The 15,103-nt window shown below is 43.1% G+C and overlaps 2 protein-coding genes and 1 long non-coding RNA gene across 6 annotated transcripts; 2 read left to right on the top strand and 1 right to left on the bottom strand.

Annotated features, from left to right (window-relative positions):
• Positions 1–187: 187 nt before the first annotated feature.
• Positions 188–2,403, top strand: LOC112972256. Its single transcript, XR_003255622.1, has 2 exons — positions 188–538; positions 2,035–2,403. It is a non-coding gene; the product is annotated as an uncharacterized LOC112972256 (long non-coding RNA).
• A 419-nt stretch (positions 2,404–2,822) lies between these two features.
• On the bottom strand, positions 2,823–10,181 carry PIGX (phosphatidylinositol glycan anchor biosynthesis class X). 3 transcript variants are annotated; one of them, XM_026078555.1, is made up of 6 exons: positions 10,084–10,180; positions 8,913–8,976; positions 8,297–8,438; positions 5,993–6,206; positions 4,590–4,690; positions 2,823–3,492 (listed from the first exon to the last, which is right to left on the bottom strand). In XM_026078555.1, the coding sequence occupies exons 1-6, from the start codon at positions 10,139–10,141 to the stop codon at positions 3,328–3,330; spliced, it is 744 nt and encodes a 247-aa protein (XP_025934340.1). In that variant the 5' UTR covers positions 10,142–10,180; the 3' UTR covers positions 2,823–3,327. The 3 variants fall into 3 exon arrangements, with proteins under 3 accessions (XP_025934340.1, XP_025934342.1, XP_025934343.1); XM_026078557.1 differs by lacking the exon at positions 10,084–10,180 and adding an exon at positions 9,542–10,002; XM_026078558.1 differs by lacking the exon at positions 2,823–3,492 and having other exon boundaries at positions 4,597–4,805; positions 10,084–10,181.
• A 317-nt stretch (positions 10,182–10,498) lies between these two features.
• CEP19 (centrosomal protein 19) lies at positions 10,499–15,103 on the top strand. 2 transcript variants are annotated; one of them, XM_026078560.1, is made up of 3 exons: positions 10,499–10,632; positions 13,393–13,591; positions 13,914–15,103. In XM_026078560.1, the coding sequence occupies exons 2-3, from the start codon at positions 13,462–13,464 to the stop codon at positions 14,273–14,275; spliced, it is 492 nt and encodes a 163-aa protein (XP_025934345.1). In that variant the 5' UTR covers positions 10,499–10,632; positions 13,393–13,461; the 3' UTR covers positions 14,276–15,103. The 2 variants fall into 2 exon arrangements, with proteins under 2 accessions (XP_025934345.1, XP_025934344.1); XM_026078559.1 differs by lacking the exon at positions 10,499–10,632 and adding an exon at positions 10,673–10,839.

Raw genomic sequence — 15,103 nt, 5'->3', positions numbered from 1 at the left:
CGCCACACGGCGCCTCCTGCAATGGCGGCGGCGGGACCCACCGAGGCGGCGGCGGCAGGAGCCGGAGGGGGAAGCGGAACCGCCGCGCGCGGCCACAGCCCGCAAGGGCGGGCAGGGGCGGGGCGCCGCCGCACGCCGACTCCAACTCCCGGCAGGCAGCGCGACGGCGCCGGAAGCGGCGGCGCCTCACGGGACGCGTAGTCCGGGGGAAGCGGCGCCGGTTCCTCCGGCGGAGGAAGCGCCGCCTCACGCGGGGCGCGGAGCGGAGCGGAGTGGAGCGGGGGTGCCCCCGCGCACCGCCCTGCAAGCAGCGGCAGCCCCTGAGGCGGGTACGCGTCGAGCAGATCAACGCTGCTTCAGTAACGTCGCCGCGAGGAGCGAGGCAGCCGGCGGCAGTCACTGCGCGTCCCGCAGCTGACGAAAGCGAAGCGCCCTCAGCAGAAACGTATTTCTGGAGCGGCCGCTGCCTCTGGAAGGGGTGTCCGAGAGCACCAGGTGGTCGGTCATTCTTCAGTCACATCCTTCCTCTTGCCTTAAGGTGCTGGAAGGAGCTTGTTTTTGTACCAGTATAGCCGATGACAAATCAACCATTCTCCCACCAATTTAGGCTAATCCACCCGTTCCCAATTCCAGCTCGGTGTTTTGACATTATCGCTAAAGGACCATACGTGAACCACAGGAGCAGAACCCAGAGTCGCTGCCAGCATTACCATTTCCTATCGTTAGTGACCTGAACCACCCCTTCTGTAGCTACTCTGATGCCCAAGTACCAAGAGGTGTAGTAGCGAGCACAGCTGAGAAAGCAGCATACTTGTCCTTGAGACTTCTACTCCCCCAAAATTCCTGTGGCATATTTAATCTTCCAGATGACTTCCCCAAACATCCACCTGCCCTGCAGCTCTGACCTTACCTCCTCCTTCAACCCAGGCTTGAAGCAACATCTGATTTTTCCTTCAGAAGGAAAAGAATTCATGCCAGGCAGCTCCTCTCCATAAGAAGTCTGGGGAAGGTAGCGGGCTTCCATTACAGCCTCGTATCTGCCCACAAGTCCAGAGACAAACAGTGCAAAACAGTCTTTCCAGCTTCTGCTGCTTTCAGCCCACGTTTGCTGGCCATCTTCTCTGTTATGCTCCACCGGATTAATGCAGAGTGAGCGATCAGAGAAAACATGCCCCCAAAGACCTGCAGTTTTCCAGGAACAGGATTCTGCAGTGACACTGCTGTGGCCACTGGAGACTGTTCTGGTCTCCTTCCTGCTGCAGACAAGGCCACAGTCTCTGCTTCTCTGCCTGTTGCTTTATCACTCTCCCTGCTTAGACTCAACTCCCTATCCATCCCTTTAGGACCAAGGTTTTGCTAGTTCATCTCCACGCTGTTACATACCTTTCAAGAAACCATGGCAGGTTTCTAAACTTTTTTCACACATCCGTCAGCTCTACTTTTCTTCCCTACAAAATGACCTTACTTCTTTGCAATTCAGCTCCTGCCCCAAAGCCTTTTCACAGCTCTTACCCACCTCCCATTTTGTTCTCTCCCCAGACATGTCTTTTTAAAACAAACTAGAGGAGGATTTTTTTCACATCATCACTGGTACTGATTTCTAAAACACCCACTCTTCATATTTTGCCATAATAATATTTTACTCTTTTGTCACAAGGAAATCAGTTTCCTTTGCTAGACTAGGATATTGAACAGCTTGTTTTACCTAAGTAATTCAAACTGTGATTTTCAATTGATATTATCCAACATTAAAGAAACTGTGAGCTTTCAAAAGCAAAAGATTTGCCAGAGATGAATGGCAATCTGGGATGTTGCTGGCACAAGGATCAGACTGCAACACAGAATTATGTACCTGCATATGAGGTAGCGTAAGAACAAACTCAACTTCGGGAATAAAAACAAAAATCCCAGAGACAAGAGACAATACTGATTCACAGCCTATCTTGTCACAGCCCTGCTGCACTGATATGGTTAAATTTGTCACCAAATCTCTCTGCAATTGTTCTCTTTTAATTTCTCCCTTCCCCCAAACAGATGCAGAAGAGTCATGCACTGAGGTAGTGGATGAAGTCCTGGCGCAGCCATCATCATTCAGCACAGTCAAGGGAAAACAAGAGCCCAGTGTCAGAGCACTTGCCAACCTGTCGTGGGCGAAATCACAAGACGAGCTTTCTATTGAATTCCAGCAGAAGCAGAGGAAGGATGTCCAGGGGATCCTGAGGCTACAGCTGGACAACAATGAAGAGCCGATTCTGCTGATGAGATGTCTAGGCTGCACATAAAGGCCTCAAAAGGAGGACAGAATTCGAAAGCCAGAATTTTCATTCACCTCCCCCTGCACAAAATCACCTGCTTTTAATAATTCTGAGTTTATAGGGAATAAAATCTGTTTTCTCTACAGTCCTTAAGAGTTACTTTAAGCTCACAACGCCACCTACTGACCACAACCAGCCTCTTCTGTCAACCCAGGGCAAGTTTTTCCATTAATGAGGTAATTTCCTCTCCATTTCCTTGTATTTATCARCTGTTCTGATGACTGAATGCAAGTCTCCTAAATATTTGCTTCTAGTTGGTATCTCTTCACCAGCTTTCGTCTTCTAAGAATTATTTGTCCAGATTTGGATATAGGGTGAAATTTCTTTCAAATTTTCAAAGCCTTCTTTCAAATCTGACTGATTTGATCAAGTCATGAAACCTCCCAGTCATGAAATTAAAAAAAAAGGGGGGGGGAAATATGTGGGGGGAAGTATTATTTAAGTCTTTTATTGTCCCACGTAAGCACAGAATGTCTCTTCACAAACTCACAGATAACCAAGCTGGACTGTGTAAACAAGCTTAAAATTCAGAAACTTTAATGACTAGATAAAGTTTTTCATACCCTTAATAACCGATCCCCAAGTCAGTTTGTTTAAATTCAAGAAATACAAACATTTCTGCAAGAGGCGGCATTACAGTTGAAGCAGGCTCTGGATTTGGGGGGGGGGGGGGGGGGGGGGGGGGGGGGGGGGGGAGGCAGGGGCAGTTAAAGAGAGAATCAGAGACCAGGACTCTGTTCTTGACTATTGCTGCATGGCCTGTGGCAAGTCATTTCAGCTCTTTGCAGTGCTGTTCTCATCCTCCATCTGCTTTGTCTATTTACGATACGCTGAAACTGTCTTATATGTGAAAGGTGTTTGTAAGAATTAGGCTGAGAGAACCATAATCCATTATGGGACCCTCACACACTACCAAAATATAAATAATAGTAGAGTAGGATTCATTTAGGAAGCTGATGCAATCAATATTCTCGTAGTTTTACTACACTGAACTCAGTCATTCCATACTACTTTATTTCTGTTCTGAGCAAGTCTCCAGGGAGAAGTGTCCATATTTGCACACAGCTGCAAGAATCAGGCTGGAACAGAGGACCGTGGTAAGAAGAGTCATGACACACACTAAGGAACCATGTTGTCTGAGCCCCACTGGAACCTGCATAATCAATTCCTCATATACCTACAAAGAAAAATAGGTTAATACACATATTTAACAAGCTATTTCTTCTCGACCGCAACTGTAGAGGATTACTGATTTGTGATCAAACCAATATTTAACTGTCCCTTTGCTCAGGCTTGTTCTGGGATTCAAAAGCAAAACTGAGATGCGACATATCCTTTCAGTCTACTGCCCTTATGGGGAGTCAGCCACTTCTTGTAGTACAAAGCTCAATCATGTGCTGCATTTTAAATGGTAGCCATTTATATTCTCTATAGCTTTGTTGTTACAATAGGCTTGCCATTGGGGATCTGTATGTAATACTGTATTAAAAAGATAAATTCATGGAATGAGCATTTTGCAGATTACTGAAAAGTGAGTTTTCTCCAAGGCAAAAAACTATTTGGTTTCTTTCTGTTGCTGAAAGCTCCAAAACATTTTTAGGCAAGAACTGCAGACATCCAAGACACGTGCTGATATCCTAGATGCAGGAAGGCATGCATGTTACAAAGCCAACAGATTTGTTGCAAGACATATTAGTCTTATTTCTGAACCTGAACTACTGCAAGCCTTTCAAGTTTCAAAGGCGGTTGTTGACCATACTAAAGATTCAACTTTACCTGGCTTAGAACACAGAATAAAGAAACTCCATGTTTTCTAGACGCTTTGCCAATCAAATAACAACTAGATAAACAGAACTGGCCTTTTTAGATGTAATTCCTTAAACCTTTGGGGTTTTCTCCCTCTTTTCAATTAGATCATAACACTGTTTTCCACTTTGCTACTTGTCTGAGGCACCTGTATTGCCAAGTCCCTTCTTGAATCAACCAATGTCAATTATATTCTCAGATTCCAACAAAACTATTAAGCAAAAAAAAAAAAAAAAAAAAGGAGAGCAGCTGCCATCAAGGGGTAGAAGAGCACAGAAAACAATTACAAGCATGTCAGAACAACACCCACTAAAGCAAGCTGGAAAGGAAGAAAGGAGCCTCCATAAGGAGGAATCACACAACTAGCCATTTACTGATTAGTTCCCAAGCTCTGGAACTGCTAATCACAGACAAAGGCAGTAATTGTTAAATGAGAATCAAGGATTTTCAACAGAAATAAGAACTCACAGGTTTGTGCTTTACGCTAYACCACTGACAGGGATAGTCGTTTCTCCCTGAACAGGGAGCTTCCACTTCAGAAGGTTTCCAACACTCTGTTGACAGGCGATCTACAGAAGATATTAATGCATCATCAAAAATCCAGATGGGATGAAGCCATATGGCCTGCAAGACTTCTCCAAATTAGATATCTTTCCTTCACAACAGCTTGACAGCACCAACTCACTAAAAGCCAAAAGGTGAAACAGCACAGGTACTGATAGAAACGTACCAACTAACCTGCATATTCAAAGTAGTGCTGGCAGTCTTTTTCATGAATTTTCTAACTCTTCCATTTCTGAGACAGTAGATGCCTAAGCAAGAACTCTCACCCACATGGTATTGGGGCCCCTCTGTCTTTAATAGGGCAAAGAATTCATCATTGGTCTGTAGACTCCCCAAATCCAGCCATGCAGTTACAATTTCTCTTTCCCCAGAACACAGAAGTCATTTTTTCATTTCTCCTTGTTGGCATCCTGTTGTCACATGCAAGAACTCCACTCACCCACTTTAAATGTTCTTACATTAGTAACAAATAGGTTTTCCTGCTCATAAGTAGTACATGAGGCAGAAGAATGGAAAGATTTCACATCCCTTTTTTATTGACCAGACAGTCCTCCCTTCCCCCTACCTTATCCCAGAAAATAAATTGCTCAAATTATGCTCGAGTAAAGAAGTTGAACATTAGAACATTTGACTTGGCAGCTAGCAAGAATGATTTCATGAAAGGAAATACAATTTGTAGCAAATATGGGGGATTTCATTGTTCGTGTAACTTAAAATATTTGTTGTCAGTGGATATGAGATTCTTGTTTCAGACAAGTCTGAGACTCCAATCATTCCATCCTTCAGGAAGACAGTTTTCTACATTTTTCCCTATACAAATGCAGGAGGAGAGGGTTGGAAACCATCAGAATACTTCAATTACTCTAAGTACCTGAGTCTGAATAATATTAAATATGCCATGCATGGCTTCAGCTGCCAAGAGAAAAACATTGTGAAAACATATGGTCTAAGCAGCTGATCTTTAGCAAACCAGAGCCTGCAGGGATTGTGACAAATAGAACAACTGTCAATGCTTCCAGGTGAAAGAACCCAAACTCAGGGGATACAGCCCCCTAAAGTAAAAAATAAAAAATAATAAAAAAAATTATCATGTCTGTTAACAATTAATCTGCCTTTGGTCAGGCAGCAGTAGCATTCATCCTAATACACAGTAAATGCAAGGAGGAAGACAACATGCCCTTTATTAGGGCCGCTATCTTCCTCCCATTTTCACATGACTACTAAGAGCTCCATTTCCAAAGTCAAATATAGGAATAACTGTGGAATGTGGATCTCTCTCCCCAAAGTATGTGCAATGAGAATCTCACTGTCACAGCAGCAGATCAGCACTTCTGGACTCTTCAGAACAACCAACACTTCCCCGTCGTTCTCTGCCGGCCGGTGGTACCGTCCATGCACAGGCAAGACAGCTCTAAAACAGCGGGAACACTGAGGGTCGGGTGTCATGTATATAAGAACAACAAGGTCTGTGGCTAAGTACTCAGGAGCCTCCACATCAACAGCATCAGGAATTAACACCACCTGCAAGTGGAGGAAGATACAGACATGGTTGCCATCAGAATCAACACAGGGGATGGATGTGAAAAAACACATGAACTTAGTGTGTAACACTCCGAGATTTAAGGTCACTGCCTGCTGTGGTAACCTACTGCAGCATCAGAACGGGAAAGAAGTGTAACTCCTGCACTAACACTTTGTTCTTCAAAGTTTGAAAGAAATTCAGCTGTAGGAGTCTACTGTGTGAATAGAGTACACTTTACTCTGCCACATTATCTTACTTCAGACTCCCACAACAGGTGTCTGCATCAGATCAGTCACGTAGACCTCCCTAATGAGGAACAATACCAAGCACTTGCAGTCATCTAACCTTTTCTTAGACATCAAACTCGAGACAAGATGAACTGTCTCCTAGAATTGTCTACCTTTCCAACTGGCTATAAAGAAAATCTGCACTGTAACCTCACAGTAGATGACTAGTGGACAAGCATCTAAAATGAAGCAAGTTGAAGCCCATCCACATCAGTCCAAAGTTATGTCGCAGGTCAATATGAGTCACTGTTTTGCATCCACTATTTTATATTACAGAAGAGTCCAGTTACTCTAGCTGAGAAAGGGGTCCCATTGAGCTAAGTACTATGTATAGTTTTACGGTTGTTTCTTACCACATGAGCACGATTTAAATAGAGAAATAGCAGGAGGAGGGAAGCACCGTCTAGTCCCAGTTTAAAGAGGAAGAACTAAGGACTGGTAATTCAAGTAGTCTGTAGTGGAGCCAAGAATTGCACATGAATCTCTCAAACCTGTTTCAGCACTTTAATCATACAGTAATTTTCATGACAAAGGATCCCAATTCAGTTCTTCAAAAACACTTCTCTTCCACTTGCTTAAGTTCCTTGTTTTTCCTTATTCCTGACAACTTCTCTGGGGAGCTGGGAAAAATTATTTCAGCAGATGTGCTGGTTTGAAACATGCAAACTTTCTAAAGTAAATGAATTAGTTTCCTTTCTAGAACTTCTTTCCCTAGTTCCATATTATTCTAGTATTTTACAAAAATCAAGACTTGCAAGAGCATGCATCTTCATGCCTCAAACTCAGAAAAATCCACTGGCTGTAACAGTGAATCGGAGAGTCTCCCATACTTACTTTTGACTACAAAATTTAGGCACCTCTTCAGACGATGCAGCTAGATGCTGGGAAATGACTGCCTTCTCTAATTATAAATGACAGATTATTACAACCCAATTCTCATGAAAACTATCTTCCTCACCAGTCTAGTTTCTAACACTGGGCCTGGTTCCATGGTCAGGAGCATCATATCGGAAGTTCTGTCCTTGAGCTGTCCAAAATAACTTTTCAAGTCCCTGTCCAATGTGTTATTCTTAAATCTGAAGAGTTTACAATGCAATTATGCCATTAATAAGGGCATAATAGTACATGCAAGCATCCCAACATCAAAAGTTGTCAAGCGTCTTTGCACCCATATGTTTTAACTGAATTAAGCACTTAAGGGGATTCCCTTAAGCCACACTTTTACCACATCTCTACCCAAAATTAGAATGTAAATACTGGAAAGCAACCAAGAAAGCTGTGATGAAACAGAAACTGTGAAGCTACTCAGAGCGCATCAGAGAAGCCATTACTTTGCTCCTTTGAAGACTTTGATACTTGCTACGGTGTCTTGACAAAGAGACTAGCAGATAAGCAGCATGTAATCACTGCTGATTTCCCCGCCACCACCTCTTTTGCAAGGGCTAACTTTCCTTCTTTTCAATCCAGATAGCTTTTACCAGAGTGGCTTATCTGGGGCTAAACAGATCTGCAATGGCTCCCATGTATGCACATTTATGTGTAGAAATATCACCAGTGTATGACATAAAACACGACCTGCATCAAGTAGTGCTGATAAGGCTGGCAGATACAATGAAAAGTCAAGAATATGCTACTTTGCAGCATCTCCTTTCAGGAAAGGGAATTAATCATCTGCATTCTAGGAGCTGCATAATGACCACAGGTGATAGCTTCCTGAGCAATGCATTCTCCAAATGCTGGCAAAAAGCATACTCTGCCTTATCTGAATAGCTGCCAGATGTCTCAGCTTTGGGGCACATTACCTTTGTTAAGTTGTGCTGCTGTAGTGATGCCAGCTCATAGGGATCCACATAGATTCCTGGCGGAAGACGAGTTCTAGCTGCCACTGTGCATCCTCCTATATCCTCCTCCATTATACCAAGTTCTACCTTCATCAGTAGGTCCCTTAAGACAAGCAACAGAAACAAAATATTTATACCTGCATTTCAAAAGATGTCACCCAAAAACCCAGGAGACATGCTCCCAAATGCATAGCGATTAAATGCAGCTCTCACATATTTATACTACATGGTATGCATTCAGAAAATAGTTCTCTATCAAGACATTCTGTCCTTTTCCATCTAGTAAACTGTAGTTCACCCTAATTCCAGATCCAGAACAAAAATAACGTTTCACTTATTTAAACTGCCAACAATCACCACAAGCATTTTAGAAGGTAGCCTCCTGTTCTTCTTCTACTATAATTTGTAACTGTTAAATAGCTGATCATACCAGTATTCACATAGCTAGTGTTTAGCCACACACCCACTGATATAGCTCAGTGAGCTGATACAACTGTGCACGAATTGTAAACAAACTTCTTCACACATAAAATTAAACTGCAAACTATTCTGATGGAGTTCTTCAGTGAGAGCTTACCTGTGAAATCCCTCATGCAGAAGCTGTTGTGTGACAATGGCATCCTGACAAGTAGCCTGCACATCTAAGACATCACAGAATGAATAACAGTGTTTACAGAATAGCACAGGTACTTTTAATTATCACGAGGGCAGACTTTAACAAGCCTCAGCAAAGTCTTACAACGTACAAACAAAGTGTCTGCAAACACTCTCACAGCAAACGAGAAATATTTCATTGTGATCAACAGACAAGTATACATTTCTTAGATCACTGATCGAGGGGTCTAGATCTTTCATGCTTCCCAAATTCAGAAGCCAATCCTATCAACAAGCAGGCGCATAAAGCTAAGCATAGGTGAAAACATTTGCAAGATGAAAGCCCAAATAAGGTGGCCCAAACTGTYTGATGTCTCTACAAAAGAGTTCCAGGTGTTCAAATTTAAACTGCGGAGATGTGGTAAGAGCAGTTGAATAGTCAACTGAAGAAGAAGAAAAAAAAATCCAAAGACATTTGACCCACACCACTATTTACTTAGACACAAATCCAGTTAGCTTTAATCATCTAGCATCATCTGAAACACTAAGCCTAAACTCAGTTAAGCTTTAATCAAGCAAGAAGGCCCACACCATTCAGCATCCTGTACAGACCTCAGAACAACCCAGCTGCCTTGAACCAGGCCTTGACAGCTGTAACCACATCCGGCTGGAAAGATATTAAGTCTTCCAAAGCCCACGCACATACAGATGCGATCCCCTGGTTTTGATTGCCTCCGTGTTCCTCACCACAGCTTGCTCGACTGATGCCAGTCCAACAAAAAGCTACAAAACACTCCGAGCAAGAGGAATGGGAAACACTCGCGGCTCCAAAATACACACGAGGGGCAAAACCGCTTGTTTCTCAAACGATTTAGCATTCAAGGAATTTTCCAAGCGCTTGTGAAAACACCAGGTCGACACGGCGGGTGCTCTGCGAACCCCTCTGTCAGAGAGCGCTCTGTATTCCCGCGCCTTAACGACTTGCAGCCTTCCGCGGATGCCAGGCTTTACCACAAGCTCCGCCGGCGCCCGCTCCCCACCCCCCGCGGCAGCCCTAACCGCCGCTCCCTGGGCCGGGCCGGGCCGGGCCGCGGCCCTCAGCCACCCGCCGCCACGGAAAGCCCCGGCGCGGCACTGCCGGCTGCCGCACTTACAGAGGCTGCCGGCCGCGCAGAGCAGCGCCGCCGCCACCCCAGCGCCCAGAGCCGCCATAGTCCCCGCCGCCACCCACCCCGCCCCTCAAGCCCTCTGAGGCCGCGGGGGCCTTGAGACGAACGGGGCGCCCTCGCCGGCCCAGGCCGCGGCAGCGAACGCCTGCCTGCCCACCGCCTACTTCCCCTCAACTTGCGGCCCCAGTGCGATCCGCCTCAAGACGCTGTCGCTGCCGTTCATGAGAACGGCTGTCCTGCCCCGGGGCATGGCTCCAGAGCTGTAGGAGCCGCAGGAGTCCTCCCTGGGACCTTCAGGCAGCGGCGCGGGCAGCCAGGCAGGGGCTTGCGGCGGAAGCGGGTGGTGGGGCCCGCCGGCGGAACTGTCGCCATGGCAACCGCGCAGGCCGCGCTTGGAAGACCTCAGCGCCGGGGAGCCCGCGCCCCGCGGCCGGGCCGCCCCGAGGCGCCCGGCATCACCCGGGGCAGCCGCGCCGTTCACGCAGAGAGGAGGCGCGTCCCGGGCCTGCCGCCGCCGCTCTCCCGGTGCCTGAGGTGACGGGAAGGGGCGAGGTCGGGGGAAAAAAAGAAATAGTCTCTTTCTTCTCCCCCCCCCCCCATTTTTTTAGTAATTTGAGCTACTCGAGTATTCTTAGGCCTTGATCCTACCAAATCCTTCACGGAGCAGCTGAGTGCCTGTAAGGGCTGACGCTGGGCCTGCAGCGGTTTTGCGAGACCTCAGGGATGAGCCCGACCTTTTAAGTGAGTCCTTCAGCTGCGGACTGAAACATTTTGCAGACTGAGGGCGATGCAAACGCGTCACTGCAGGACCCGAGGCTGAGTTTTGTCGTCTTGCATGAGCGTTTTGCGGAGAAACAAGTGATAGAAAAGCTTGTTTCAAACTGCAAATATTTTTCTGTTATATATGGCAGAATTTGGCAGAAAAAAAAGCACCTGAGATTTAGGCCTGGTAAAACGCTGCCGTTTCACATTTGCAGCACCTGCTGCTGGTAGTAGCAATAGTCTCTGTTTGTATTACTGGAAAATATAGAATTATTTCCCCTCTTTCTTATGGCTTTGAATAACATTCTCATATTTGTATTTTTCTTCTAAGGAGGGTTTCTTTGCCATTTGAAGCATGGAGGCATATTCTCATGATTGCTATTTATAGTTCAAAAAGCCATTTCAGTTCAGTTTGAAGCATTGTCTCATTTTAAGTTAGTGAAAGTGGCTCTGAGGAGAAATGTGCTGATTTAGCTTTTCTGTCCAACTCATAGAATTATTAAAAAAATATATATATAGCTAGCTCCTCTAGTTAATTTTCAGCATTGAGAATATTATTGTGAATTTTTACTCTTCCCCATGTGGCTTTCCACAGAGAAGGAAGATTGATTTTTAAACTCAGCTTAGAAGTAGGTTTTAAACGTTAACACTGTCTTTCTTTATTTGGAGATATATATTTTAATTTTTTTGAGTCATTTCCTATCTTGACTTTCTACAATCCGTAGAGTAGTCAAAGTAGGAGACAACCTAGATGTTTGACATCTTTTCACTTAATTGAAACCAAAAGGAAAGTAACATTTGCATTCAGTGTTGCACACTAAAATGGGAAAGAGGATCTGCAACGGCAGTGTTCCTGATCTTTACATCTCCTCTAATAATCAGGTGACTCAAAGGAGATCAGGGCCAAAGGGCTTGTGGACAGCTATTTTAAAGCAGAAAAAGAGGAATTGCCATAGTCAGTCAGACTCGCGTTCCATCTTTCTGGTTGCAAGACGATAGAAAATGCTTCAGAGAAGACTATAAAGGATAATTATGGAATAACTTTTTAACCTTATTCATTTAGTAGCTGACCTGTGCACTGATACATGAGAATGTAGTAGTTCTTCTTACTTAAAAATGAAATCCTAGCATAAATATTTACTATCTGTAAAATTTTACTATCTGTATAAATACAGCTATAGATGTAGGGGGTCACTCAGCTCTTTCCCTCCAACCCCCAGTTAAGACCCTTTCTCTATCTTTTAAGTATGGCAAAAGTTCCCAGTTCCTCCCCTCACACAACAGCTCAACATTTTCAAATTTTCATAAATTCTTGGTCCTTGTGAATGTTATATAGCTATAAACTCTACCAAAAGTCATGTGCGATGTTAAAAAGCATTTCCATTTGTCACTTGAATATTCTCAGCTTTTCAGTTTCATTGATGGTGTATTCTAGTTAGAGAAGAATTAAACAGCTGAATTTCATCTCTCTTTAAAATGACTGTAATTTCAGTGTTTCCTACTTGGAACCCAATCATTTTTTTTCTGCATTTCTGAATCTCTTCTCCCTCCTTATCCCATCTGCCATAGGTTACATATATGCTTCTTTATTGAGGTGACTCTGAAACTGGAAGCAAGCTTTATAAGAACTGACTAGATGCCCCTCCATTTGTAATGTAAAAAAAAAAGGGGGGGGGAGCCGTTCTGCCTTGTTATGTGAAATAAGGAATATGATATGTCCACATTTGTGACAGACACAGGTGAAGGAAATTTGAACCATATTAACCAATTTGTTTCTTTTCAAAATGATATATAACAGATCATAGAACTCTGTCTTTATTATACTTCCTGCAACATTCAGATTTATTTAATTTTGCAGAAACTCTTTTGGTGAAGTTCTGAGATACTTCAAGTTTTCCTTTAGAATTTATTTTCCAAAGATTTTTTCCATATGTGCTCAAATAAGCGTACAGCAGAAATACGTTATAGTATCTTTATAGAAAAATTGAATTCTACCTGAATTCACACCTTGAGCTTTCCTATAAACTATCAGGTGATACAAAGTTAAAAGCATGGTGGTTAGAGAAGAAAAGGGTTTGGTAGTTGAACAATTCCCAGTCTTTCCAGAGCAATGCGTATAATATGCAGTAAAAAGTTGTTTGTGAAGAAACTGTAATACATTGATGTTTTTCATTTAAAAATGCATAAATAAAAAGCATCTTTTAGGTACTGTTTGACTATGCAGTACTTTGCTTAGCTGATAGACCAAAAACTGTAACTTGTATGTTACAATGTGTGTTACTCAATCTTGATTCAAAGGCCAAGTAGTGACAAATGTGCAGATCAGCAGCTGAGAATCACACTCATTTTCAAAGATCATGTAGGAACATGTTCAAGTTCTACTGAAATCAGGGATACTTACACCATGGCTGAGTGTTTTTGCTGAATTTGTGTCACTAATCCCAATAAAAAGCTGGGTCTAAAATACGTTGCCTCTAAGAACAGTACCTGAGGTCATGCTTTCTTTCCCCTTTTTTCTTTTTCTGTTTTCAGTGAGCACTGAAGTCCCTGAGGACATCTCTTATAAAATTGAATATACTTCAGTCAATAGCAAGAGCTGTTATGACTTACATTGCGAAAAAGTGTGGTATTTGCTTTCAGCCTCCATCCATTATCCTCATCTATAAAGAAGACGACAAGGATAAAATTCGCCAGCGTATCATGCCTATCCGAAATTTCTCAAAGTTCTCAGGTATGGTGTATTCACTTGTGGCATTCCTTAGATCCACTCTACACACAGTAAAAGGAACGGCTAGTTGGTAACACAGTATTTTTAGCGACTCCTGGGCAGCTTCTTGCCAGCATCCAGGGAGTACGTAAGGGGACCATTTTAGGGTGATACAGAAATAGTATTGGCACTGTCTCCACTGAGGAACCCCAGGCTGCATCTTAACATGAGTAGCAGCACTGCTAAGTTTGGATGTCTCATGCGTGAGGGTTTAGGAAAAGAGGATGTATTTATATAATGAGAGTTTGCTTGCATCTATAATTCTTCATGGTGATCTTCTCTTTAGACTGTATCAGAGCTGCTGAACAGCTGAAGAATAACCCTCGGCACAAAGCTTACTTGGAAGGAGTCTCACTACGTCAGCTAAAGAAGTTCTATGGTTTGCTGAAAGGTCATTTGGGAGGACAGAGTCTGGCTGAGAGCTTGGAACAGATTCGTCAGGAAGAGACCATTGACCCAGAAGAGGATATGAACAAATTAGATGACAAGGAACTAGCCAAAAGGAAGAGCATCATGGATGAGCTCTTTGAAAAGAACAGGAAGAAGAAAGATGACCCAGATTTCATCTACAATGTTGAGGTTGAGTTTCCACAGGATGAGCAGCTGGAGTCCTGTGGTTGGGATGTGGAGTYGGGTGAAGAAATCTGATTCCGGACAAAGATTTCTTAGATGAACAGTTCAGAGGGAAAACGTACATTCCTCACATTGAGTGCTGTTATTGTACTTATTCTACTGCATCATTTTCAATTCATGCAATTGATGCATATTATATTGGCTATGAATCCAAGGGCTAAGATGTTACAGTAATTTCAGATTTAAATAAACTTTGTTTAAAAAGTCCAACTTGATGAAATGGAAATGGGGTAGCTGAACTTGAGTTTTTTTCATCTTTACATATTCAGAATGCCTAAAAAAACTTTGAAATGTAAACAATGATTTAATGATTTATGATTTAATGATGAATGATTTAATCAGCTTTGGCAGAGACCTCACCAGCTTGCATTGCTATGATTTCTTTCAGCTTCATCTTAAAATGAAGTGTTAAATATTTATATCTTGAAAGCAATGTTCAAGTTTCATTGCATAGCTATGGTATTTATTATTACTTGTTGGAATGTTAAATATATATGAGTCTATTTTCTGAATAAATCAACATTGCAATGAAAATATTACTTTCACATATCCTGAGTGATGCTTAAATCTGCAGCCGCAGGTTACACAAATATGAATTCTTATATTTAAGAAACAGGATATTTAGAAAATAAGTTAGTTCTGACAGTACTCTTGAAAATACAGTGATTGTGAATTGATAAAATAAGGTGTTTTCCTTAAACTACTAGATGATGTTCTGTCAGTAAATACTCAGCTCTGGGAAAATGTGTTTACACTATCGGAGGAAAGTTGTGTGGCAGGAAATCACAAAAGCTAGGGGTGTCTTTAGAATAAAGCAAAATCTTCACTGCTGTTGTCTCATCA

The sequence above is a fragment of the Apteryx rowi genome, unplaced genomic scaffold (genome assembly GCF_003343035.1).
Source record: "Apteryx rowi isolate R43461 unplaced genomic scaffold, aptRow1 scaffold_480, whole genome shotgun sequence".
Taxonomy (NCBI): Eukaryota; Metazoa; Chordata; class Aves; order Apterygiformes; family Apterygidae; genus Apteryx; species Apteryx rowi.
The sequence above is the reverse complement of the archived record's forward strand: the minus strand, read 5'-3'. Positions and strand labels throughout refer to the sequence as shown.